This window comes from Mustela nivalis (assembly GCF_964662115.1).
Source record: "Mustela nivalis genome assembly, chromosome: 1".
Lineage (NCBI taxonomy): Eukaryota > Metazoa > Chordata > Mammalia > Carnivora > Mustelidae > Mustela > Mustela nivalis.
Window position 1 is genome coordinate 204732079 of NC_139020.1, and position 26666 is coordinate 204758744.

The 26666-nt window shown below is 39.9% G+C and overlaps 1 protein-coding gene and 1 pseudogene across 2 annotated transcripts; one reads left to right on the forward strand and one right to left on the reverse strand.

Moving 5' to 3' along the window:
- Positions 1-280: 280 nt before the first annotated feature.
- LOC309862532 (COP9 signalosome complex subunit 5 pseudogene) lies at positions 281-1411 on the reverse strand (annotated as a pseudogene). Its single transcript has one exon. The product of its transcript is annotated as a COP9 signalosome complex subunit 5 pseudogene (transcript).
- Positions 1412-16947: 15536 nt separating this feature from the next.
- On the forward strand, positions 16948-26300 carry LOC309853073 (olfactory receptor 7A17-like; the record flags this gene model as incomplete). The annotated part of the gene is made up of 2 exons (XM_082710731.1): positions 16948-17096; positions 25517-26300. The coding sequence occupies 2 exons, from the start codon at positions 16948-16950 to the stop codon at positions 26298-26300; spliced, it is 933 nt and encodes a 310-aa protein (XP_082566857.1).
- Positions 26301-26666: the final 366 nt, after the last annotated feature.

Consider the following 26666-nt stretch of genomic DNA (forward strand, 5'->3'; position numbering starts at 1 on the left):
CTGTGGGATTTTCATAGATGGCTTTTATGATATAAAGGTATGTTTCCTCCATCCCTACACTGTGAAGAGGTTTAATCAAGAAGGGATGTTATATTTTTTCAAATACATTTTCTTAATCAATTGCGAGAATCATGTTTCCATTCTTTCTTTTTTTTTTCATTTTAAAGAGTTTTATAACACGATGTTAATATTCAGGACACTTCAGAGCACCTTAACTTCTAATCAGATTTTTGGTAACTGGTTTTAAAGTGTTACTTGAGTATTTTTCTCATACTGGATTTCAGTCAAAAGTACTATCCTTAATAACCTGAGATATCAATCCATGGATAACTTCTATGGTAGTTTTGCAGCTGTCTCTTGTAGCTTCGGCAAGTTTGTCTTCTGACTTTCTGTTATGTGTTTCTAAACCCAACATGAAACTCCCTCATCCCAGCTGGGCTTCTGACTGTTCTAATTTTTCAGACAAATCAAAGACCTGACCAGTGGTATAGTCTGCATAAGTAAGCAAACTAGAGGAACTCAGCATATTCACCCAGTATTTATTCCACAAAAGCTCAAGCAATTTGCAATCCAATGAGGATTTGAAATATGAGATTTCTAAGGCATAATATTGTTCGCAATGTACACCAAAGTCTTCAATTTTATTAAGTGGGATAGTCTGGTACTCAGAAGGTCCTTCATCAGGGGGTTTGTAGCCCTTTGGGTATGTCCGAAAGGCTCCAAGATTCACTTTCCCTGCAGATATTGTTCTTGTTGGGTCGTTTACTACTGCTACAAATGGTTCCTGGAACTGCTGATTGAGCATCTGAGTACTAACATCAATCCCAGAAAGCCAGCAGCTATAGCCAGGATGGCTGTGATACCAGCCAATTGCATTTTCAAGGCGGCCAACCTGTTTGGCGTTTTCTATATATGCAGCCATGTACTCATATGCAGCAGCCTGAGCATTTACTCGGGTTTCAGTGCCCTCCACCGGCAAAGCAAAACTGTTCATAATGATCATGGTTTCACTGTTCACCTTTCACCCAAGCCCATGTCCACCGACCCCCAAGGCCCATCACTTCTAATTTGCCTCCCGATCTGGCATACATCACCATTTTCAGTAGAGCCAATGCTGAGATTTTTGCAGTACTTAAAGTAATGGTGGTCCTTAGTCCAGGGCTTCGACGCCAGTATTTCTTGCTGTTGTTTCTTGTCGTATTTGTAGATTTCATCGATACTCTGGGCTTCCTGCATGCTGTTGGCCAATTCCCAGATTTTCTGAACCATACCACTCCCCGACGCTGCCAGTGCCGAGGAATTGGAGAAGTTGTCACCTCCACAACCGAGCCACAACTTTACCTCACTAGGTTCTCGGGTGTGGGCTTCTGACCCTTCCCACCACAGGTACAAACTCCTACTAGTCTCTCGAGGCAGCCATGCCATTCTTTCTTTTATTAATGTGATGTATCATGTTGATTTATTTGGAAATGTTGAACCACCCTTGCAGTTCAGAAATAAATCAAACTTTTTTTCCTGATGAATAATCCTTTTTACATACCATTGGATCCTACTGGCTAGTATCTTGTTAAGCATTTTGTCACCCATTGGTCTATAATTCTCCTTTACTATGAGGTCTTTGGTTTTGGGATCAAGGTAATGCTGGCCTCGTAGAACAAGTTTGGAAATTTTCCTTTCATTTCCATTTTTTGAAACAGCTTTAGAAGAATAGGTATCATTTATTCTTTAAATGTTTGGTAGAATTCCCTTGGGAAGCTATCTGGCCTTGATTTCATGTTTGCCATGAGATTTTTGATTATTGCTTCAATTTCCCTTCTGGTTATTGGGTCTGTTGAGGTTCTCTATTTCTTTGTGTTTTAGTTTAGGTAGTTTATAAGTCCTAGGAATGCATCAATTTCTTCCAGATTACCTGATTTATTGACATATAGTTGCCTATAATATTTTCTTAAAGTTGTTTGTATTTCCTTGGTGTTGGCTGTGATCCTTTCTCATTCATGATTTTGTTTGTTTGGGTTGGTTCTCTTCTTTTTGATAAGTATGGCTAGGGGTTTATCTATTTTATTGATTCTTTCATAGAACCATCTCTTAGTTTTATTGATCGGTTTTACTTTTTTTTGTTTCTATTTCAGTGATTTCTGCTCTAATCATTATTTCTCTTCTCCTCCTTGGTTTAGGCTTAATTATCTATTTTTTTCCCATCTCCTTTAGGTATATGGTGTGCTTGTGTATTTGAGAGGTTTCTAATTTTTTTTGAGAAAGGCTTGTATTGCATTGTATTTATTTCTTTTTTTAAAAAAATTTTAAATTTATTTTTTAAATTTCTTTTCAGTGTACCAGAATTCATTGCTTGTGTATGACACCCATTGTTCCATGCAATAGGTGCCCTCCATAATACCCACCACCAGGCTCACCCAAACTCCCACCCCCCTGCCCCTTCAAAACCCTCAGATTGCTTTTCAGAGTCCATAGTCTCTCATGATTCACCTCCCCTTCCAATTTCCCCCAGCTCCCTTCTCTCCATCTCCCCATGTCCTCCGTGTTATTTCTTATGCTTCACAAATAAGTGAAACCATATAATTGACTCTCTCTGCTTGACTTATTTCACGCAGCATAATCTCTTCCAGTCCCATCCATGTTGATACAAAAGTTGGGTATTCATCATTTCTTTTTTTTTTTTTTAACTTTTTATTTTTTATAAACATATATTTTTATCCCCAGGGGTACAGGTCTGTGAATCACCAGGTTTACACACTTCACAGCACTCACCAAAGCACATACCCTCCCCAATGTCCATAATCCCACCCCCTTCTCCCAAACCCCCTCCCCCCAGCAACCCTCAGTTTGTTTTGTGAGATTAAGAGTTACTTATGGTTTGTCTCCCTCCCAATCCCATCTTGTTTCATTTATTCTTCTCCTACCCACTTAAGCCTCCATGTTGCATCACCACTTCCTCATATCAGGGAGATCATATGATAGTTGTCTTTCTCTGCTTGACTTATTTCGCTAAGCATGATACGCTCTAGTTCCATCCATGTTGTCGCAAATGGCAAGATTTCATTTCTTTTGATGGCTGCATAGTATTCCATTGTGTATATATACCACATCTTCTTGATCCATTCATCTGTGGATGGACATCTAGGTTCTTTCCATAGTTTGGCTATTGTGGACATTGCTGCTATAAACATTCGGGTGCATGTGCCCCTTTGGATCACTACATTTGTATCTTTAGGGTAAATACTCAATAGTGCAATTGCTGGGTCATAGGGCAGTTCTATTTTCAACATTCTGAGGAACCTCCATGCTGTTTTCCAGAGTGGCTGCAGCAGCTTGCATTCCCACCAACAGTGGAGGAGGGTTCCCCTTTCTCCGCATCCTCGCCAGCATCTGTCATTTCCTGACTTGTTGATTTTAGCCATTCTGACTGGTGTGAGGTGATATCTCATTGTGGTTTTGATTTGTATTTCCCTGATGCCGAGTGATATGGAGCACTTTTTCATGTGTCTGTTGGCCATCTGGATGTCTTCTTTGCAGAAATGTCTGTTCATGTCCTCTTCCCATTTCTTGATTGGATTATTTGTTCTTTGGGTGTTGAGTTTGCTAAGTTCTTTATAGATTCTGGACACTAGTCCTTTATCTGATATGTCGTTTGCAAATATCTTCTCCCATTCTGTCAGTTGTCTTTTGATTTTGTTAACTGTTTCCTTTGCTGTGCAAAAGCTTTTGATCTTGATGAAATCCCAATAGTTCATTTTTTCCCTTGCTTCCCTTGCCTTTTGCGTTGTTCCTAGGAAGATGTTGCTGCGGCAGAGGTCGAAGAGGTTGCTGCCTGTGTTCTCCTCAAGGATTTTGATGGATTCCTTTTGCACATTGAGGTCCTTCATCCATTTTGAGTCTATTTTTGTGTGTGGTGTAAGGAAATGGTCCAATTTCATTTTTCTACATGTGGCTGTCCAATTTTCCCAGCACCATTTATTGAAGAGGCTGTCTTTTTTCCATTGGACTTTCTTTCCTGCTTTGTCGAAGATGAGTTGACCATAGATTTGAGGGTCTATTTCTGGGCTCTCTATTCTGTTCCATTGATCTATGGGTCTGTTTTTGTGCCAGTACCATGCTGTCTTGATGATGACAGCTTTGTAATAGAGCTTGAAGTCCGGGATTGTGATGCCACCAACGTTGGCTTTCTTTTTCCATATCCCTTTAGCTATTCGAGGTCTTTTCTGGTTCCATATAAATTTTAGCATTATTTGTTCCATTTCTTTGAAAAAGATGGATGGTACTTTGATAGGAATTGCATTAAATGTGTAGATTGCTTTAGGTAACATAGACATTTTCACAATATTTATTCTTCCAATCCAGGAGCATGGAACATTTTTCCATTTCTTTGTGTCTTCCTCAATTTCTTTCATGAGTACTTTATAGTTTTCTGAGTATAGATTCTGTGTCTCTTTGGTTAGGTTTATTCCTAGGTATCTTATGGTTTTGGGTGCAATTGTAAATGGGATTGACTCCTTAATATCTCTTTCTTCTGTCTTGCTGTTGGTGTAGAGAAATGCAACTGATTTCTGTGCATTGATTTTATATCCTGACACTTTACTGAATTCCTGTATAAGTTCTAGCAGTTTTGGAGTGGAGTCTTTTGGGTTTTCCACATATAGTATCATATCATCTGCGAAGAGTGATAATTTGACTTCTTCTTTGCCGATTTGGATGCCTTTAATTTCCTTTTGTTGTCTGATTGCTGAGGCTAGGACCTCTAGTACTCTGTTGAATAGCAGTGGTGATAATGGACATCCCTGCCGTGTTCCTGACCTTAGCGGAAAAGCTTTCAGTTTTTCTCCATTGAGAATGATATTTGCGGTGGGTTTTTCATAGATGGCTTTGATGATATTGAGGTATGTGCCCTGTATCCCTACACTTTGAAGAGTTTTGATCAGGAAGGGATGCTGTACTTTGTCAAATGCTTTTTTAGCATCTATTGAAAGTATCATATGGTTCTTGTTCTTTCTTTTATTCATGTGTTGTATCACATTGACTGATTTGCGGATGTTGAACCAACCTTGCAGCCCTGGAATAAATCCCACTTGGTCGTGGTGAATAATCTTTTTAATGTACTGTTGAATCCTATTGGCTAGTATTTTGTTGAGTATTTTCGCATCTGTGTTCATCAAGGATATCGGTCTATAGCTCTCTTTTTTGATGGGATCCTTGTCTATTTTGGGATCAAGGTGATGCTGGCCTCATAAAATGAGTTTGGAAGTTTTCCTTCCATTTCTATTTTTTGGAACAGTTTCAGAAGAATAGGAATTAGTTCTTCTTTAAATGTTTGGTAGAATTCCCCTGGGAAGCCATCTGGCCCTGGGCTTTTGTTTGTTTGGAGATTTTTAATGACTGTTTCAATCTCCTTACTGGTTATGGGTCTTTTCAGGCTTTCTATTTCTTCCTGGTTCAGTTGTGGTAGTTTATATGTTTCTAGGAATGCATCCATTTCTTCCAGATTGTCAAATTTATTGCCGTAGAGTTGCTCATAGTATGTTCTTATAATAGTTTGTATTTCTTTGGTGTTAGTTGTGATCTCTCCTCTTTCATTCATGATTTTATTTATTTGGGTCCTTTCTCTTTTCTTTTTGATAAGTCTTGCCAGGGGGTTATCTATTTTATTAATTCTTTAAAAGAACCAGCTCCTAGTTTCGTTGATTTGTTCTTTTGTTTTTTTGGTTTCTATTTCATTGATTTCTGCTCTAATCTCTATGATTTCTCTTCTCCTGCTGGGCTTAGGGTTTCTTTCTTGTTCTTTCTCCAGCTCCTTTAGGTGTAGGGTTAGGTTGTGTACCTGAGACCTTCTTGTTTCTTGAGAAAGGCTTGTACCGCTATATATTTTCCTCTCAGGACTGCCTTTATTGTGTCCCACAGATTTTGAACCGTTGTATTTTCATTATCATTTGTTTCCATGATTTTTTTCAATTCTTCTTTAATTTCCCGGTTGACCCATTCATTCTTTAGAAGGATACTGTTTAGTCTCCATGTATTTGGGTTCTTTCCAAACTTCCTTTTGTGGTTGAGTTCTAGCTTTAGAGCATTGTGGTCTGAAAATATGCAGGGAATGATCCCAATCTTTTGATACCGGTTGAGTCCTGATTTAAGACCGAGGATGTGATCTATTCTGGAGAATGTTCCATGTGCACTAGAGAAGAATGTGTATTCCGTTGCTTTGGGATGAAATGTTCTGAATATATCTGTGATGTCCATCTGGTCCAGTGTGTCGTTTAAGGCCTTTATTTCCTTGCTGATCTTTTGCTTGGATGACCTGTCCATTTCAGTGAGGGGAGTGTTAAAGTCCCCTACTATTATTGTATTGTTGTTGATGTGTTTCTTTGATTTTGTTATTAATTGGTTTATATAGTTGGCTGCTCCCACGTTGGGGGCATAGATATTTAAAATTGTTAAATCTTCTTGTTGGACAGACCCTTTGAGTATGATATAGTGTCCTTCCTCATCTCTTATTATAGTCTTTGGCTTAAAATCTAATTGATCTGATATAAGTATTGCCACTCCTGCTTTCTTCTGATGTCCATTAGCATGGTAAATTTTTTTCCACCCCCTCACTTTAAATCTGGAGGTGTCTTCGGGCTTAAAATGAGTTTCTTGGAGGCAACATATAGATGGGTTTTGTTTTTTTATCCATTCTGATACCCGTGTCTTATTTTTTTTTTTTATGAGTAGCCTGAAATTTATTTATTTATTTATTTATTTTTAATATAATTTTTTATTTTTTATAAACATATATTTTTATCCCCAGGGGTACAGGTCTGTGAATCACCAGGTTTACACACTTCACAGCACTCACCAAAGCACATACCCTCCCCAATGTCCATAATCGCACCCCCTTCTCCCAAACCCCCTCCCACCAGCAACTCTCAGTTTGTTTTGTGAGATTAAGAGTCACTTATGGTTTGTCTCCCTCCCAATCCCATCGTATTTCATTTATTCTTCTCCTACCCACTTAAGCCCCCATGTTGCATCACCACTTCCTCATATCAGGGAGATCATATGATAGTTGTCTTTCTCCGCTTGACTTATTTCGCTAAGCATGATACGCTCTAGTTCCATCCATGTTGTCGCAAATGGCAAGATTTCATTTCTTTTGATGGCTGCATAGTATTCCATTGTGTATATATACCACATCTTCTTGATCCATTCATCTGTTGATGGACATCTAGGTTCTTTCCATAGTTTGGCTATTGTGGACATTGCTGCTATAAACATTCGAGTACACGTGCCCCTTTGGATCACTACGTTTGTATCTTTAGGGTAAATACCCAATAGTGCAATTGCTGGGTCATAGGGCAGTTCTATTTTCAACATTCTGAGGAACCTCCATGCTGTTTTCCAGAGAGGTTGCACCAGCTTGCATTCCCACCAACAGTGTAGGAGGGTTCCCCTTTCTCCGCATCCTCGCCAGCATCTGTCATTTCCTGACTTGTTGATTTTAGCCATTCGGACTGGTGTGAGGTGATATCTCATTGTGGTTTTGATTTGTATTTCCCTGATGCCGAGTGATATGGAGCACTTTTTCATGTGTCTGTTGGCCATCTGGATGTCTTCTTTGCAGAAATGTCTGTTCATGTCCTCTTCCCATTTCTTGATTGGATTATTTGTTCTTTGGGTGTTGAGTTTGCTAAGTTCTTTATAGATTCTGGACACTAGTCCTTTATCTGATATGTCGTTTGCAAATATCTTCTCCCATTCTGTCAGTTGTCTTTTGATTTTGTTAACTGTTTTCTTTGCTGTGCAAAAGCTTTTGGTCTTGATGAAATCCCGATAGTTCATTTTTGCCCTTGCTTCCCTTGCCTTTTGCGTTGTTCCTAGGAAGATGTTGCTGCGGCAGAGGTCGAAGAGGTTGCTGCCCGTGTTCTCCTCAAGGATTTTGATGGATTCCTTTCGCACATTGAGGTCCTTCATCCATTTTGAGTCTATTTTTGTGTGTGGTGTAAGGAAATGGTCCAATTTCATTTTTCTGCATGTGGCTGTCCAATTTTCCCAGCACCATTTATTGAAGAGGCTGTCTTTTTTCCATTGGACTTTCTTTCCTGCTTTGTCGAAGATGAGTTGACCATAGATTTGAGGGTCTATTTCTGGGCTCTCTATTCTGTTCCATTGATCTATGGGTCTGTTTTTGTGCCAGTACCATGCTGTCTTGATGATGACAGCTTTGTAATAGAGCTTGAAGTCCGGGATTGTGATGCCACCAACGTTGGCTTTCTTTTTCCATATCCCTTTAGCTATTCGAGGTCTTTTCTGGTTCCATATAAATTTTAGCATTATTTGTTCCATTTCTTTGAAAAAGATGGATGGTAGTTTGATAGGAATTGCATTAAATGTGTAGATTGCTTTAGGTAACATAGACATTTTCACAATATTTATTCTTCCAATCCAGGAGCATGGAACATTTTTCCATTTCTTTGTGTCTTCCTCAATTTCTTTCATGAGTACTTTATAGTTTTCTGAGTATAGATTCTGTGTCTCTTTGGTTAGATTTATTCCTAGGTATCTTATGGTTTTGGGTGCAATTGTAAATGGGATTGACTCCTTAATTTCCCTTTCTTCTGTCTTGCTGTTGGTGTAGAGAAATGCAACTGATTTCTGTGCATTGATTTTATATCCTGACACTTTACTGAATTCCTGAACAAGTTTTAGCAGTTTTGGAGTGGAGTCTTTGGGGTTTTCCACATATAGTATCATATCATCTGCGAAGAGTGATAATTTGACTTCTTCTTTGCCGATTTGGATGCCTTTAATTTCCTTTTGTTGTCTGATTGCTGAGGCTAGGACCTCTAGTACTCTGCTGAATAGCAGTGGTGATAATGGACATCCCTGCCGTGTTCCTGACCTTAGCGGAAAAGCTTTCAGTTTTTCTCCATTGAGAATGATATTTGCGGTGGGTTTTTCATAGATGGCTTTGATGATATTGAGGTATGTGCCCTCTATCCCTACACTTTGAAGAGTTTTGATCAGGAAGGGATGCTGTACTTTGTCAAATGCTTTTTCAGCATCTATTGAGAGTATCATATGGTTCTTGTTCTTACTTTTATTGATGTGTTGTATCACATTGACTGATTTGCAGATGTTGAACCAACCTTGCATCCCTGGAATAAATCCCACTTGGTCGTGGTGAATAATCTTTTTAATGTACTGTTGAATCCTATTGGCTAGTATTTTGTTGAGTATTTTCGCATCTGTGTTCATCAAGGATATCGGTCTATAGCTCTCTTTTTTGGTGGGATCCTTGTCTGGTTTTGGGATCAAGGTGATGCTGGCCTCATAAAATGAGTTTGGAAGTTTTCCTTCCATTTCTATTTTTTGGAACAGTTTCAGGAGAATAGGAATTAGTTCTTCTTTAAATGTTTGGTAGAATTCCCCCGGGAAGCCGTCTGGCCCTGGGCTTTTGTTTGTTTGGAGATTTTTAATGACTGTTTCAATCTCCTTACTGCTTATGGGTCTTTTCAGGCTTTCTATTTCTTCCTGGTTCAGTTGTGGTAGTTTATATGTTTCTAGGAATGCCTCCATTTCTTCCAGATTGTCAAATTTATTGCCGTAGAGTTGCTCATAGTATGTTCTTATAATAGTTTGTATTTCTTTGGTGTTAGTTGTGATCTCTCCTCTTTCATTCATGATTTTATTTATTTGGGTCCTTTCTCTTTTCTTTTTGATAAGTCGGGCCAGGGGGTTATCAATTTTATTAATTCTTTAAAAGAACCAGCTCCTAGTTTCGTTGATTTGTTCTATTGTTTTTTTGGTTTCTATTTCATTGATTTCTGCTCTGATCTTTATGATTTCTCTTCTCCTGCTGGGCTTAGGGTTTCTTTCTTGTTCTTTCTCCAGCTCCTTTAGGTGTAGGGTTAGGTTGTGTACCTGAGACCTTCTTGTTTTTTGAGAAAGGCTTGTCCCGCTATATATTTTCCTCTCAGGACTGCCTTTATTGTGTCCCACAGATTTTGAACCGTTGTATTTTCATTATCATTTGTTTCCATGATTTTTTTCAATTCTTCTTTAATTTCCCGGTTGACCCATTCATTCTTTAGAAGGATACTGTTTAGTCTCCATGTATTTGGGTTCTTTCCAAACTTCCTTTTGTGGTTGAGTTCTAGCTTTAGAGCATTGTGGTCTGAAAATATGCAGGGAATGATCCCAATCTTTTGATACCGGTTGAGTCCTGGTTTAGGACCGAGGATGTGATCTATTCTGGAGAATGTTCCATGTGCACTAGAGAAGAATGTGTATTCCGTTGCTTTGGGATGAAATGTTCTGAATATATCTGTGATGTCCATCTGGTCCAGTGTGTCGTTTAAGGCCTTTATTTCCTTGCTGATCTTTTGCTTGGATGACCTGTCCATTTCAGTGAGGGGAGTGTTAAAGTCCCCTACTATTATTGTATTGTTGTTGATGTGTTTCTTTGATTTTGTTATTAATTGGTTTATATAGTTGGCTGCTCCCACGTTGGGGGCATAGATATTTAAAATTGTTAAATCTTCTTGTTGGACAGACCCTTTGAGTATGATATAGTGTCCTTCCTCATCTCTTATTATAGTCTTTGGCTTAAAATCTAATTGATCTGATATAAGTATTGCCACTCCTGCTTTCTTCTGATGTCCATTAGCATGGTAAATTTTTTTCCACCCCCTCACTTTAAATCTGGAGGTGTCTTCGGGCTTAAAATGAGTTTCTTGGAGGCAACATATAGATGGGTTTTGTTTTTTTATCCATTCTGATACCCTGTGTCTTTTGACAGGGGCATTTAGCCCATTCACATTTAGGGTAACTATTGAGAGATATGAATTTAGTGCCATTGTATTGCCGGTAAGGTGAGTGTTATTGTATATGGTCTTTGTTCCTTTCTTTCTTTTTTTTTTTTTTAACTTTTTATTTTTTATAAACATATATTTTTATCCCCAGTGGTACAGGTCTGTGAATCACCAGGTTTACACACTTCACAGCACTCACCAAAGCACATACCCTCCCCAATGTCCATAATCCCACCCCCTTCTCCCAAACCCCCTCTTCCCAGCAACCCTCAGTTTCTGTTCCTTTCTGATCTACCACTTGTAGGCTCTCTCTTTGCTTAGAGGACCCCTTTCAATATTTCCTGTAGACCTGGTTTGGTATTTGCAAATTCTTTCCGTTGTTGTTTGTCCTGGAAACTTTTAATCTCTCCTTCTATTTTCAATGATAGCCTAGCTGGATATAGTATTCTGGGCTGCATGTTTTTCTCGTTTAGTGCTCTAAAAATATCATGCTAGCTCTTTCTGGCCTGCCAGGTCTCTGTGGATAAGTCAGCTGCCAATCTAATATTTTTACCATTGTATGTTACAGACTTCTTTTCCCGGGCTGCTTTCAGGATTTTCTCTTTGTCACTGAGACTTGTAAATTTTACTATTAGGTGACGGGGTGTGGGCCTATTCTTATTGATTTTGAGGGGCGTTCTCTGAACCTCCTGAATTTTGATGCTTGTTCCCTTTGCCATATTGGGGAAATTCTCCCCAATAATTCTCTCCAGTATACCTTCTGCTCCCCTCTCTCTTTCTTCTTCTCCCGGAATCCCAATTATTCTAATGTTGTTTCGTCTTATGGTGTCACTTAATTCTCGAATTCTCCCCTCGTGGTCCAGTAGCTGTTTGTCCCTCTTTTGCTCTGCTTCTTTATTCTCTGTCATTTGGTCTTCTATATCACTAATTCTTTCTTCTGCCTCATTTATCCTAGCAGTGAGAACCTCCATTTTTGATTGCACCTCATTAATAGCTTTTTTGATTTCAACTTGGTTAGATTTTAGTTCTTTTATTTCTCCAGAAAGGGCTTTTATATCTCTCGAGAGGGTTTCTCTAATATCTTCCATGCCTTTTTCGAGCCCAGCTAGAACCTTGAGAATTGTCATTCTGAACTCTAGATCTGACATATTACCGATGTCTGTATTGATTAGGTCCCTAGCCTTCGGTTCTGCCTCTTGTTCTTTTTTTTGCGTTGAATTTTTACGTCTTGTCATTTTGGCCAGATAAGAGTAAATGAAGGGGCAAGTAAAATACTAAAAGGGTGGCAACAACCCCAGGAAAATATGCTTTAACTAAATTAGAAGAAATCCAAAATCGTGAGTGGGGAGAAAGGGGATAAAAAGAGGTTCAAAAAGAAAGAAAGAAAAAAAAAAGAAAAGAAAAAAAAATTTTTTAAAAAAAGAAAACACCTGAGAAAAATGTAAAAAAGAAAAAATATATATATTAGATAAACTAGTAAAAAATCGTTAAAAAAGAAAAAGGTAAAGTTAAAAAAAAAATTTTACCCGAAGGCGAGAAGAAAAAGAAAAAAAAAATGAAAAAGAGAAAATTAAATTAACTGCAAGACTAAAAAAAATCACAGGAAAAAAGCCATGAGTTCCGTGCTTGGCTTTCTCCTCCTCTGGAATTCCGCTACTCTCCTTGGTATTGAAACTGCACTCCTTGGTAGGTGAACTTGGTCTAGGCTGGATTTCTTGTTGATCTTCTGGGGGAGGGGCCTGTTGTAGTGATTCTCAAGTGTCTTTGCCCCCGGCGGAATTACACCGCCCTTACCCGGGTCCGGGGTGAGTAATCCGCTCGGGTTTGCTTTCAGGAGCTTTTGTTCCCTGAGCGCTTTCCGTAGAGTTCCGGAGGACGGGAACACAAATGGCGGCCTCCTGGTCTCCGGCCCGGAGGAGCCGAGAGCCCGGGGCCCCACTCCTCAGTGCACCCTCAGAGAACAGCGCCCAGTTACTCCCGTCTGCCTGACCTCCGGCCACACTCCGAGCTCACCGAGCCTGCGACCGGTTCAAGGTAACACCGAGCTGCGAGCTTACTGTCGGCTCTGTCTCTGTAGCCGGCTTTCCCGTTCCAATACCCGCAAGCTCTGCGACACTCAGACACCCCCGATCCTTCTGTGACCCTGCGGGACCTGAGGCCATGCTGACCCCGCGTGTGCTTCGCCCCGGTTTAGCCTCTGGAGCGATGTCCCTCAGCGGAACAGACTTTTAAAAGTCCTGATTTTGTGCTCCGTTGCTCCGCTGCTTGCCGGGAGCGGCCCCTCCCCCCGGGGTCTCTCTTCCCGTCGCTTTGGATTCACTTCTCCGCCGGTCCTACCTTTCAGAAAGTGGTTGTTTTTCTGTTTCCAGAATTGCTGTTCTTCTTCTCTTCGATCTGCCGATGGATTTTTAGGTGTTTGCAATCTTTAGATAAGCTATCTAGCTGATCTCCGGCTAGCTGAAGCAGTCTCAGCTTGCTACTTCTCCGCCATCTTGACTCCTCCATCGGTATTCATCATTTCTGATGGAGGCATAATACTCCCTAGTGTGTGTGGAACACATCTTCCTTATCCATTCATCCGTTGAAAGGCATCTTGGTTCTTTCCACAGTTTGGCAACTGTGGCCATTGCTGCTATGAACATTGGGGTACAGATGGTTCTTCTTTTCAGTACATCTGTGCATTGTAATTCTTAGAACTGTCTCTGCTGTATTTCAAAGGTTTTGAACATTTGTTTTTATTTTCATTTACTTCCATGAATTTTTAAAAATTCTTTAATTTTCTGGTTGACCCATTTATTCTTCATATTGGTCTTTAACCTCCAAATGTTTGTGTTCCTTCCACATTTCCTCTTGTGATTGATTTCTAGTTTCAAAGCATTGTCCTATGTGAATATGGAGGGAATAATATCAGTCTTTTGGTGTCAATTGAGATACAATTCATGACCTAGCATGTGATCCATTCTGGAGAATATACCATGTGCATTTGAGAAGAATGTGTATTCTCTTGCTTTTGGATGGAATGTTATGCATGTATCTGTGAAATCCATCTGGTCCAGTGTGTCATTCAAAGCCCTAGTTTCCTTGTAAATCTTGTAAATAATCTTAGATTATTTCTCCATTACTGTAAATGGGGTGTTGAAGTCACCTACTATTCTTTTATTATTCTCAATGTATTTCCTTTATTTGGTTATTAGCTGGTTTGTATAATTTGCTGCTCCCAGTTTAGAAGCATAAATATTTATAATTGTTAGATCTTATTGTTGGATATGCCTTTCAAGTATGATATAGTGTCCCTATTCATTGCTTCATAGAGTCTCTGGTTTAAAATCCAATTTGTCTGATATGAGGATTGCTATCCCAGCTTTCTTTTGAGGTCAATTAACATGATAAATTGTTCTCCACCCCCTTGCTTTCAATATGGATGTGTCTTTAGGTCTCAAATGCTTCTCTTGTAGACAGCACATGGATGAGTCTTGCTTTTTTATCGAATCTGATACCATTTGATTGGAGCACTTAGCCCATTTACATTCAGAGTAATTATTGAAAGACAGGAAATAAGTGCCCTTGTGTTACCTGGAAAGGCTTTGTTTCTGTATACTGTCTCTGTTTCTTTCTTGTTTATGTCACTTTTGTGCTCTCCCTTCACTAACAGGATCTCCTTTAATATTTCTTTCAGGGTTCAATTAGTGGTCACATATTCTTCAAGATTCTGTCTGTCATTCTCTGAGAAAAAAACTGAGGGGTTAAAGGGGAGGGGAGTGAAGGGATGAATAAGTCTGGTCGTGGGTATTAAGGAGGGCATGTATTGCATGTAGTACTGGGTGAGGTATATAAACAATGAATTTTGGAATACTGGGAAAAAAAAGATTCTGTCTGTCCTGGAAGCTCTTTATCTCTCCTTGCATTCTGAATGACAGCCTTCCTGGAGAAAGAATTCATTGTTACATGTTTTTCTCATTTAATACCCTGAATATATCAGGCCAGACCTTTTTGGCCTTCCAGGTCTCTCTGGATAGGTCTGTTCCCAGTCTAATATTTCTACCCCTGTTGGTTAAGAACCTCTGTCTTGAGCTGCTTTCAGGATTTTCTCTTCATCTATGAAAATTGCAAGCTTCACTATTATATGTCAGGGTGTTGATCTTTTTTATTTATCATATTGGGAGAAGCCCTTTCTACCTCTTGGAATTGAATGCCTGTTTCCATCCTTAGATTAGCTAAGTTCTCAGCTATGATTTGCTCAAATATAACTTTTGTCCCCATCTCTCCTTTTTCTTCTTCAGAGTCCCATTAACTCTAATATTGTTCCACTTCATGGTATTGCTGTATTCTCAAAGGCTCACCTCATGCTTCATTAGTTGTTCTTTTTCTCTTCCCCTTAGCCTCCTTCATTTCTATCTCATCATCTTTTTTATTTATTTCTTTTCAGCATAACAGTATTCATTGTTTTTGCACCACAAAGTGCTCCATGCAATACGTGCCCTTCCTAACACCCACCACCTGGTTCCCCCAAACTCCCACCCCCTGTCCCTTCAAAACCCTCAGATTGTTTTTCAGAGTCCATAGTCTCTCATGGTTCACCTCCCCTTCCAATTTACCCTAACTCCCTTCTCCTCACCATTTTCCCTTGTCCTCCATGCTATTTGTTATGCTCCACAAATAGGTGAAACCATATGATAGTTGACTCTCTCTGCTTGAATTATTTCGCTCAGCATAATCTCTTCCAGTCCCTTCCATCTTGCTACAAAAGTTGGATATTTGTCCTTTCTGATGGAGGCATATTACTCCAGAGTATATATGGACCACATCTTCCTTATCCATTCATCCGTTGAAGGGCATCTTGGTTCTTTCCACAGTTTGGAGACTGTGGCCATTGATGCTATAAACATTGGGGGTACAGATGGCCCTTCTTTTCACTACATCTGTATCTTTAGGGTAAGTACCCGGTAGTGCAATTTCAGGGTCATAGGGAAGCTCGATTTTTAATTTGTTGAGGAATCTCCACACTGTTCAACAAAGAGGCTGCACCAACTTGCATTCCCAAAAACAGTGTAAGAGGGTTCCCTTTTCTCCACATCCTCTCCAACACATGTTGTTTCCTGTCTTGCTAATTTTGGCCATTCTAACTGGTATAGGGTGGTATTTTAATGTGTTTTTTTCTTAATATTTTTTTAAATTAATTAATTTATTTTCAGCATAACAGTATTCATTATTTTTTCACCACACCCAGTGCTCCATACAATCCGTGCCCTCTATAATACCCACCACTTGGTACCCTGACCTCCCACCCCCTGCCCCTTCAAAATCCTCGGATTGGTTTTCATGGTCCATAGTCTCTCATGGTTCACCTCCCTTTCCAATTTTCCCGAACTCCCTTCTCCTCTCTATCTCCCCATGTCCTCCATGCTATTTGTTATGCTCCACAAATAAGAGAAACCATATGATAATTGACTCTCTCTGCTTGACTTATTTCACTCAGCATAATCTCTTCCAGTCCCGTACATGTTGCTACAAAAGTTGGGTATTCACCCTTTCTGATGGAAGCATAATACTCCATAGTGTATATGGACCACAGCTTCCTTATCCATTCATCCGTTGAAGGGCATCTTGGTTCTTTCCACAGTTTGGCGACTGTGGACATTGCTACTATAAACATTGGGGGTACAGATGGCTCTTCTTTTTACTACATCTGTATCTTTGGGTTAAATATCCAGTAGTGCAATTGCAAGGTCATAGGGAAGTTCTATTTTTAATTTCTTGAGGAATCTCCACACTGTTCTCCAAAGAGGCTGCACCAACTTGTATTCCCACCAACAGTGTAAGTAAGAGGGTTCCCCTTTCTCCACATCCCCTCCAACACATGTTGTTTCCTGTCTTTCTAATTTTGGGCATTCTAACTGGTGTAAGGTGATATCTCAATGTGGTTTTAATTTAAATCTCCCTGAGGGCTAGTTATGATGAACACATTCTTATTCAGAGATGGCATGCAGGTTCCTGAGAGGAGATAGGTTCTATACCCCCCAAAAATGTATATGGATATTCACTTTTGAATGTAAAATAAAAATTGCATAATTTAAATGTTATTTGTAATGTTCATTATTGAGAAAATAAGTGTTGTTATTTTTTATTCCATGGTAGTCACCTCCACCACATGGAACCGGGAAATGATACACAAATTTCAGGATTTCTTCTTCTGGGCTTATCAGAAGATCCAGAACTGCAGCCTCTCATATTTGGACTTTTCCTTTCCATGTACATGATCACTGTGTTTGGAAACCTGCTCATCATCCTGGCTGTCAGGTCAGACTCCCACCTCCACACCCCCATGTACTTCTTCCTCGCCAACCTGTCCTTTGTAGACATCTGTTTCACCTCCACTACAGTCCCTAAGATGCTGCAGAACATCCAGACTCAGAGCCAAGTCATAACCTATAGAGGCTGTGTCGCTCAGATATACTTTTTCCTACTCTTCACTGGATTGGATGATTTTCTCCTGACTGTGATGGCCTATGACCGGTTTGTGGCCATCTGTCACCCCCTGCACTACACAGTCATCATGAAACCCACCTACTGTGTACTGCTGGTTCTGGTGTCTTGGATGATGAGTGCCCTGAATTCCTTATTACAAAGTTTAATGGTGTTGTGGTTGTCTTTCTGCAGAGAGGTGGAAGTCTCCCACTTTTTCTGTGAGATCAATCAGGTAGTCCGAATTGCCTGTTCCAGCACCTTACTTAATGACATGATGATGTATTTTGCTGCTGTGCTGCTGGCTGGTGGTCCCCTTGCTGGGATTATTTACTCTTATTCTAAGATCATTTCCTCCATACTTCGTATCTCATCAGCTCAAGGCAAGTATAAAGCATTTTCCACCTGTGCATCTCACCTTTCAGTTGTTTCTTTATTTTATTGTACACTCTTAGGAGTGTACCTTAGTTCTGCTTCTCCCCAGAGCTCCAACTCAAGTGCAGTAGCCTCGGTGATGTACACAGTGGTCACACCCATGCTGAACCCCTTCATCTACAGCCTGAGAAACAAGGACATAAGGAGGGCTCTGAAAAGCATTTTTGGGGTTCCTGTGATATAAGAACCAATCATCCTGGAGCTGAAGAAGTGCCCATGATTGCAAGGCTCACAGTCCCAGAGTGAGGACCTTCTATTCTTTGACCAGAGTGGAGAAATAGAATTGCTCCTTCTATTCATTTCTTGGAATTTCCATTAGTTTGAATTCAACTTTTTCACACATTTAAGTAACACACTTTACTAATCCTCTGCTTTATATGGTTCTTTCATTCATTCCAGTGGTGTTCCAACCTTGGATCACAAATGCCTAGAAATTTCTGCATCTTTCAAGGAGCAAGTTGGATTTCTTCAAACAAATTTCATTTCAAATGACTTATATCATGCCACATAAATTTTCTCTAGATTTCCCAAAAGAATAATCATGAGTTCTATTCCTCATATAGAAAACACTACTTTGGCCACCAAGTTCTTCACATGACTTTATTGTAGAGAAGAATATAAAACCACAGTTCTCCTTAGACTCTGTCAATCTTTTTATATATATGCCTTCACACCTCTTCCTGATAATGTGGTCCCTAACATTGTTCTGTTTAAGTCTCAGGATCCCGACAGGGATGCTTAGGCTAGGAAAGCCCAGGCACTGCCCTGCATCCGTCTGCTTGTGGAAATTCCCACAAATGCATCCCTGACCAGAGTCTCTGCTGTAGCAACACCAGTCCTTGGGTTCTTAATGTGATTGTAATATGCACTTCAGCAAAACCCATTGGAGAAGTCTAACAAAACCAGGTTTATTACAGCTCCTGGAGGGCAGAGGCAGAAAGGTCTGGGAGGCAGAGATTCATTGCAGGAGAAAGAAAGAAATTAGGGGGTCCGTGAATGGCTAGAGATCCCTAGGTTTTCTCTTTTTTGACCAGTTTAAAACACAAGAGTGAAATTTTGGTACAGAAATGCAAAGGTGGATCATTCATGTTTCAGTTTTCAGGTTACCCAGGGCTTTCTGAAGAGGTACCTAATGGCTGAGGTAGTCTGAGTGCTTACCTAATGATAGTCACACATCTGACAATATGTTTATTCAATATGGTTGTTCTTGAAATGGATGGGTCAGAAATCAAAAGCTTAATATCAGGCACATCCTCTACAAAAATGCTGCCGTTCTTCTTCTTCTTATTTTTTTTTTTTAAATTTCTTTTCAGTGTAACAGTATTCATTGTTTTTGCACCACACCCAGGGCTCCATGCAATTTATGCCCTCTTAAAACATACAACCTGGCTTCCCCAACCTCCCACCCCTGCAACTTCAAAACCCTCAGGTTGTTTTTCAGAGTCCATAGTCTCTCATGGCTCATCTCCACCTCCAATTTCTCCCAACTCCCTTCTCCTCTACATCTTCCCATGTCTTCCATGTTATTTGTTATGTTCCACAAATAAGTGAAACCATATGATAATTAACTCTCTATGCTTGACTGATTTCACTCAGCACAATCTCTTCCAGTCCCGTCCATGTTGCTACAAAAGTTGGGTATTCACCCTTTCTGATGGAGGCACAATATTCCATAGTGTATATGGACCACATCTTCCTTATCCATCCGTCCATTGAAGAGCATCTTGGTTCTTTCCAAGTTTGGCGACCATGGCCATTGCTGCTATGAACATTGGGGAACAAATGGCTCTTCTTTTCACTTTATCTGTATCTTTGGGGTAAATACCCAGTAGTGCAATGGCAGGGTCATAGGAAAGCTCTGTTTTTAATTTCTTGAGGAATCTTCACACTATTCTCCCAAGTGGCTGCATCAACTTGCATTCCCACCAACAGTGTAAGAAGGTTACCCTTTGTTCACATCCTCTCCAACACATGTTGTTTCCTGTCTTGCTAATTTTGGGCATTATAACTGATGTAAGGTGGTATCTCAATGTGTTTTTTTTTTAATTTATTTTTTATTTATTTTCAGCATAACAGTATTCATTATTTTTGCACCACACCCAGTGCTCCATGCAATCTGTGCCCTCTATAATACCCACTACCTGATGCCCCAACCTCCCACCCCCAGCCCCTTCAAAACCCTCAGATTGTTTTTCAGAGTCCACAGTCTCTCATGGTTCACCTCCCCTTCCAATTTCCCCCAACTCCCTTCTCCTCTCTAACTCCCCATGTCCTCCATGCTATTTGTTATGCTCCACAAATAAGTGAAACCATATGATAATTGACTCTCTCTGTTTGACTGATTTCACTCAGCATAATCTCTTCCAGTCCCGTCCATGTTGCTACAAAAGTTGGGTATTCGTCCTTTCTGAAGGAGGCATAATACTCCATAGTGTATATGAACCACTTCTTCCTTATCAATTCGTCTGCTGAAGGGCATCTTGGTTCTTTCCACAGTTTGGCGACCATAGCTATTGCTGCTATACACATTGGAGTACAGATGGCTATTCCTTTCATTACATCTGTATCTTTGGAGTAAATACCCAGGAGTGCAATTGCAGGGTCATAGGGAAGCTCTATTTTTAATTTCTTGAGGAATCTCCACACTGTTCTCCAAAGAGGCTGCACCAACTTGCATTCCCACCAACAGTGGAAGAGGGTTCCCCTTTCTACACATCCTCTCCAACACATGTTGTTTCCTGTCTTGCTAATATTGGCCATTCTAACTGGTGTAAGGTGATATCTCAATGTGGTTTTAATTTGAATCTCCCTGATGGCTAGTGATGATGAACATTTTTCCATGTGTCTGATAGCCATTTGTATGTCTTCATTGGAGAAGTGTCGGTTCATGTCTTCTGCCCATTTTTTGACATGATTATCTCTTCTGTGTGTGTTGAGTTTGAGAAGTTCTTTATAGATCCTGGATATCAGTCTTTTGTCTGTAGTGCCATTTGCAAATATCTTCTTCCATTCTGTGGGTTGCCTCTTTGTTTTGTTGACTGTTTCCTTTGCTGTGCAGAAGCTTTTGAGCTCTGGAGGTTTTGTATGTTTGTTTCTTTCTCCTATTGGCAGCTTTTGGAAAGAACCAAGATGCCCTTCAATGGATGAATGGATAAGGAAGCTGTGGTCCATATACACTATGGAGTAATATGCCTCCATCAGAAAGGATGAATACCCAACTTTTGTAGCAACATGGGCAGGAATAGAAGAGATTATGCTGAATGAAATAAGTCAGACTCTCTCTCGAGTCAATTATCATATGGTTTCACTTATTTGTGGAGCATAACAAATAACATGGAGGACATGGGGAGATGGAGAGGAGAAGGTAGTTGGGGGAAATTGGAAGGGGAGGTGAACCATGAGAGACTATGGACACTGAAAAACAATCTGAGCATTTTGAAATATGGAGGGGTGTGAGTTTGGGGGATCCAGGTGATGGGTATTAAGGAGGGCATGTATTGCATGGAGCACTGGGTGTGGTGCATAAACAATGAATTCTGGTACACTGAAAAGAAATTTAAAAAATAACAAAAAAGATGTGCACACACATTGGAGGGCCTTATTTTGTCTACTACAAAGTCTTTTTCATAAGTGTATTATTTCAGTCACTTATGAAAGCAATAAACAGAGTTTACAAAGCATGAGGTATGAGTTGAGTACCTGGTTTCCTCAAAATTCGTGCCATGACAATATTTGGTGCCAAATTCTTAAATTTCCCTATACCTAACTCTAACACAGGATCACAGCTTTGCTAATCAAAGACTTGTCCACACAGGACCTACATATCAACATCACCTATGAGTTTGCTACAAAGGCAGAATCTCTGGGCCACCCAGGACCTGTGATCAGAATCTTCATTTGTAGTGGGACCTGTGTGGATTCATAGGCACTGAAGTTGGAGAGATGCTAGTCTAGATGGATTTCTCATGTGTTATGGTTGACATTTGTGGCAGGATGATATATTGGGGATGCTTTCCTTTGGATTATAGGTGTTCAGAACAATCCCTTCAGACATCAACAGATATCCCCAGGGCAAATTATTTTCTAGCTGAAACCAATGCCACAGAGCTTGAGAGATAGAAGCATCATGACAAAACGACACTCAAGACCCACCACATAGTCACATATTCTATGTGTACAGATCACTAGCTAGCACTAAGCACCGTGTCTACAATGAAGATTATAGTACATAAAAGTACTTCCTCAGGGATAAGATGTTTATAAATTTAAATCAAATAATCCCTGTGAGATGCAAGCTCATATTATAGTACATAAAATTATCTAAACACATTTGTTTTAGTTATCAACAATTTTATGACAAAGTCCTAAGTCACAGCTCTTAATCTGTATAAAGTAAGAAATTCCTAATTGTAGCAGCAAATGTGTTTGAAGCCAATGCGTGTAGTGGCCAAGGTTTATTAGCAGAAGAACACACTTCTTTGCCTTATTGAAAAGAGAGAAGGGGGTTGGGGTAAATTGGAAGGGGAGGTGAATCATGAGAGACTATGGACTCTGAAAAACAATCTGAGGGGTTTGAAGTGGTGGGGGGGTGGGAGGTCGGGGTACCAGGTGGTGGGTATTATAGAGGGCACGGATTGCATGGACCACTGGGTGTGGTGAAAAAACAATGATACTGTTATGCTGAAAATAAATAAATGAAAAAAAAGAAAAGAAAAGAAAAGAAAAGAAAAGAAGAATAGACCCTGTCTGGAGATACAAGCACTGGGTCCTCACCACACGTCAATGTTTTGAAGATAAAAAGACCTAATCCAGGCACGTTATTAGGTCTTAGACTTGTAGAAAATGACAACTTGGAGCTGGAGATAAGAAGCCAGGAGATTCACACATCACGAAGGGGGTTAAGTTAAAGGAAAGGGAATAGAAGGAGTTTTTAAAAATTAGCAAAAACCGGATTCACTTGACCTCTAACCCTGTCTTTTAGGAACTGAGATTCAGTAAGAAAATATTCTTTCAGTCCAGAGAACTTTTTCACTTGGGAATCATATGTGTAGAGGCCCTTGTCACAAGAGGGAAGTGTGCCTAATGAGCAAATGCAGGGAGCTGTATATACCTCCTCATCTCCAGTCCATCAGCCTGGGCAGCCTTGGAAAGGAAGGACCATTCTTCATGTTTCATTGTTCCAAGTCCGAATTCTGGCTAGGAGCTGACACTTTAGTGCCTCCTGCTGTCTCCAATGAGGACAGAGCTTGACTCCCTATCATCTGCTGTCCAGGGTGGAATTCAGATTTCTACAAGGTGAACTTCCTGTCAGACACCCCAGCCAGGTGAGTCCAACACCCCAGTCATAATCCTCTGAATTTCAGTAAGATCTGAGAAAGGGGACCTATTTCATATTCTTTCTAAAAGATATCCCTTTATGCCATCATTTATTTAGCAATTCAATCTTTTCCAATGAAATAGAAATACAATTTTGCCATGTGGGAAATGTTTTTATACATTGGGACCTAATTACTGACTCATTTAACAAATAAAAACTGAGGATCTGCCACAGACCAGAACATTCTAGGAACACTATATGATATATTCTTTCATATCTAGGCTTTTACAAATTTAGTTATTAATCCACACTGATATAATTGATGATTAGTATTTTATATCCCATTCCAGTTCATTTTGGTTTTTCATACAAATTTTCCTGGGACAGTTGCTCTGAAACTACTCATTTTGCATTTTAATCTGGTTTTGTAATCACTTCATTCTTTTCATTCTCTAATTTTTCATATTCCTAGGTCTTTTTATATTAAGCACATATATTTATATAACTTGGTGGAAAAAAACAGAAACAAAGTGAACCAGAAAGGTGAAGTCCGTGAACTTTTGTCTCCTAACAGTGAGGACAGCACAATGAAATAAATGTATGTATGATATGATGCCCACAGACAGAATGATCTGAGGCAAGTTATTGAGTACAAGATAGAATTGTCATGGTGTGGTCTGGATAATAGGGTATGGTCTGTGGACCCCTTTGCATTTTGAATGAAACCCAGGTTGAGGATTAGAGTGGGGCCCTTGGGTTTGTCAAAAGAGATACCAATACCCAAAGCCCACGAAAATCAATGAAAAAATGCCACGTAAGAGAAGGGAGAAATGATCTAACCTCCTTTTCCTTTGGACCACATAGAAAAGAATTGGCCAAAGCCCTCAGTCTGGTGGTGGGTATTAAGGAGGGCATGTATCATGAGAGACTATGGACTCTGAAAAACAATCTGAGGGGTTTGAAGTGGCGGGAGGGTGGGAGGTTGGGGTACCAGGTGGTGGGCATTATAAAGGGCACGGATTGCATGGAGCACTGGGGGTGGTGAAAAAATAATGCATACTGTTATGCTGAAAATAAATAAATTAATTAAAAAAATAAATAAAAAAAAGGAAGGCATGTATTGCATGGAGCACTGGATGTAGTGCATAAACAGTGAATCTGGTAACACTAAAAAATAAAAAAATAAAAAATATGTTATATTTATAAATTAAAAAATAATTGGCCAAATAATAATCCAGAAGGTACAGGAAAAACAAGTCTTCTATGCTTAACATAAAATGACCAACTTTTTTGTATTATGTATACTTCTTTTTATTAAGTGTGGTTTATCCCTTTTCTAATTTTGGGGATGTACAATATAAATATATTATATATATATAGATGTATAGGTATATATACATACATATCTATCTTATTATTTATATTTTTTCCATAGGAGACTTAAGAATTGGCATTTTTGCATTTTATAGGGGAAAGTCACTGATATGGCCTACTTGCATTGGATCCATTCCTAGCATAATCAGGAGGTGAGGGCTGAGAAAGACAAGGGAATAACACAACCCAGGAGACCATGGTGTCCTGCATGTGTGACTTGTAGAGTGTGAGCAGTTCCCACAACAGGGTGCCAGTACTCAGAAATCCCAAAGTGACAAAATCCAGGGGCCAGAACTGAATCAAGAGAAGACCCTAAGAAAGGGATCTGGTTAAATTCATGGGCTGCCTTTGCAATATGATGGATACAGTGGCAGAGGCAGTGTGGACATGGATGTCCCCATGTCTTGAGGGTTCATGGGTAACAGAGAGGGCAATTCCCTCCTCGGTATGTCTGATGGTGTCTCTCCTCAGTCTCACTCCTGCTCATTCCCCTTGCAGGAGGAATGAACTTCTTTGACTTGAACATTGGAAACAAGTACCTTCCTCAGGAAATTTGCACTGGCCATTCCCTCTGCTGGGCACATAGTTCTTCCATAATCCTTTATCTACTCCTCTGTTGTAGTTAAGGTCTGTGTTCCAATATCACCTTGTTTGCAGAATGCTTTAAATGCCCAAGAAAATAGCTATTCATTCAGTTTTTTCCCCTGTTTTCTTTTTCTTCATACTACCTACCACTACCTGAAATGCTATTTAATTTTCTTATTTTTCAATGTATTCTTTCTCCATCATTGTATGACATGTACTTTTGTTCTTACCTCCCTATACTCCTTGTCTACACAATGCCTAAAACGTGGCATATAGAAAAGTAAATTTATAAGATACAAAATTTTAAAAGTGACATTTCAAAACTGAGAATAATACAAGTTTGTGTGAAAATTAGTCATGCTATTTTCTTCTGTCCTTAAAGTCACCTTCACCACATGGAACCAGGAAATGTTACACAAATTTCAGAGTTTTGCCTTCTGGGACTGTCAGAGGACCCAGAATTGCAACCCCTCATATTTGGGCTTTTCTTCTTCATGTACCTGATCACTGTGTTTGGAAACCTGGTCATCATCCTGGTCGTCAGTTCAGACTCCCACCTCCACACCCCCATGTACTTCTTCCTCAACAACCTGTCCTTTGTAGACATCTGTTTCACCTCCACCACCATCCCCAAGATGCTGTGGAACATCCAGACTCAAAGCAAAGTCATAACCTATGCAGGCTGCCTCACGCAGATTTACTTTCTCATACTCTTTGCTGTGTCGGATGTCTTTCTCCTGGGCGTGATGGCCTATGACCGGTTTGTGGCTATCTGTCATCCCCTGCACTACACAGCCATCATGAACCCCCGGCTCTGTGGACTGCTGGTTCTGGTGTCCTGGATCATTTCCATCCTGAATTCTTTGTTACACAGTTTAATGATGTTGCAGTTGTCCTTCTGTACAAACTTCAAAATCCCACACTTTTTTTGTGAACTCAATCAGATGATCCAACTTGCCTGTTCTGATGCCTTACTTAATAACTTGGTGATGTATTTTGCAGCTGTTCTGCTGGGTGGGGGTCCTTTCTCTGGGATCCTTTACTCTTATTTTAAGATTGTTTCCTCCATACGTAGAATATCATCAGCTCTGGGTAGGTATAGAGCATTTTCCACCTGCGCATCTCACCTCTCAGTTGTCTCCTTATTTTATTGCACTATGCTTGGTGTGTACCTTAGCTCTGCTGCTACCCAGAGCTCCCACTCAGGTGCAATAGCCTCAGTGATGTACACGGTGGTCACACCCATGCTGAACCCCTTCATCTACAGCTTGAGGAACAAAGACATAAAGAGGGCTCTGAAAAGAATCATTGGGGTTCCAGTGATGTAAGGGCCAATCATCCTGGGGCTAAAGCAGTGCCGATGATTGCACGGTTCACACTGTCAGAGGCAGGAACTGCCATCATGTGATCCAACTGGGAAATAGAATCAGCTCCTTCTATTTATTTCCTGGAATTTCTATTTGTTTGAATTCAACTTCTCCATATATTTAAGATTCTGCCCTGATAAATGATTTTCCCCTTTGTCCATATCTTACTTTTTCAAAGTTTTTTCCAGCCCTGACCAAAAATATTTGGAAATTCCCATTTATGTCATGGGGTAACATGGATTTCTTAAATACTTAACTGAAATATTTATAAAGCTTTAAATATTTATAAGGCTTTAAGAGCACAAAGAAATAAAATAATTCTTGCTT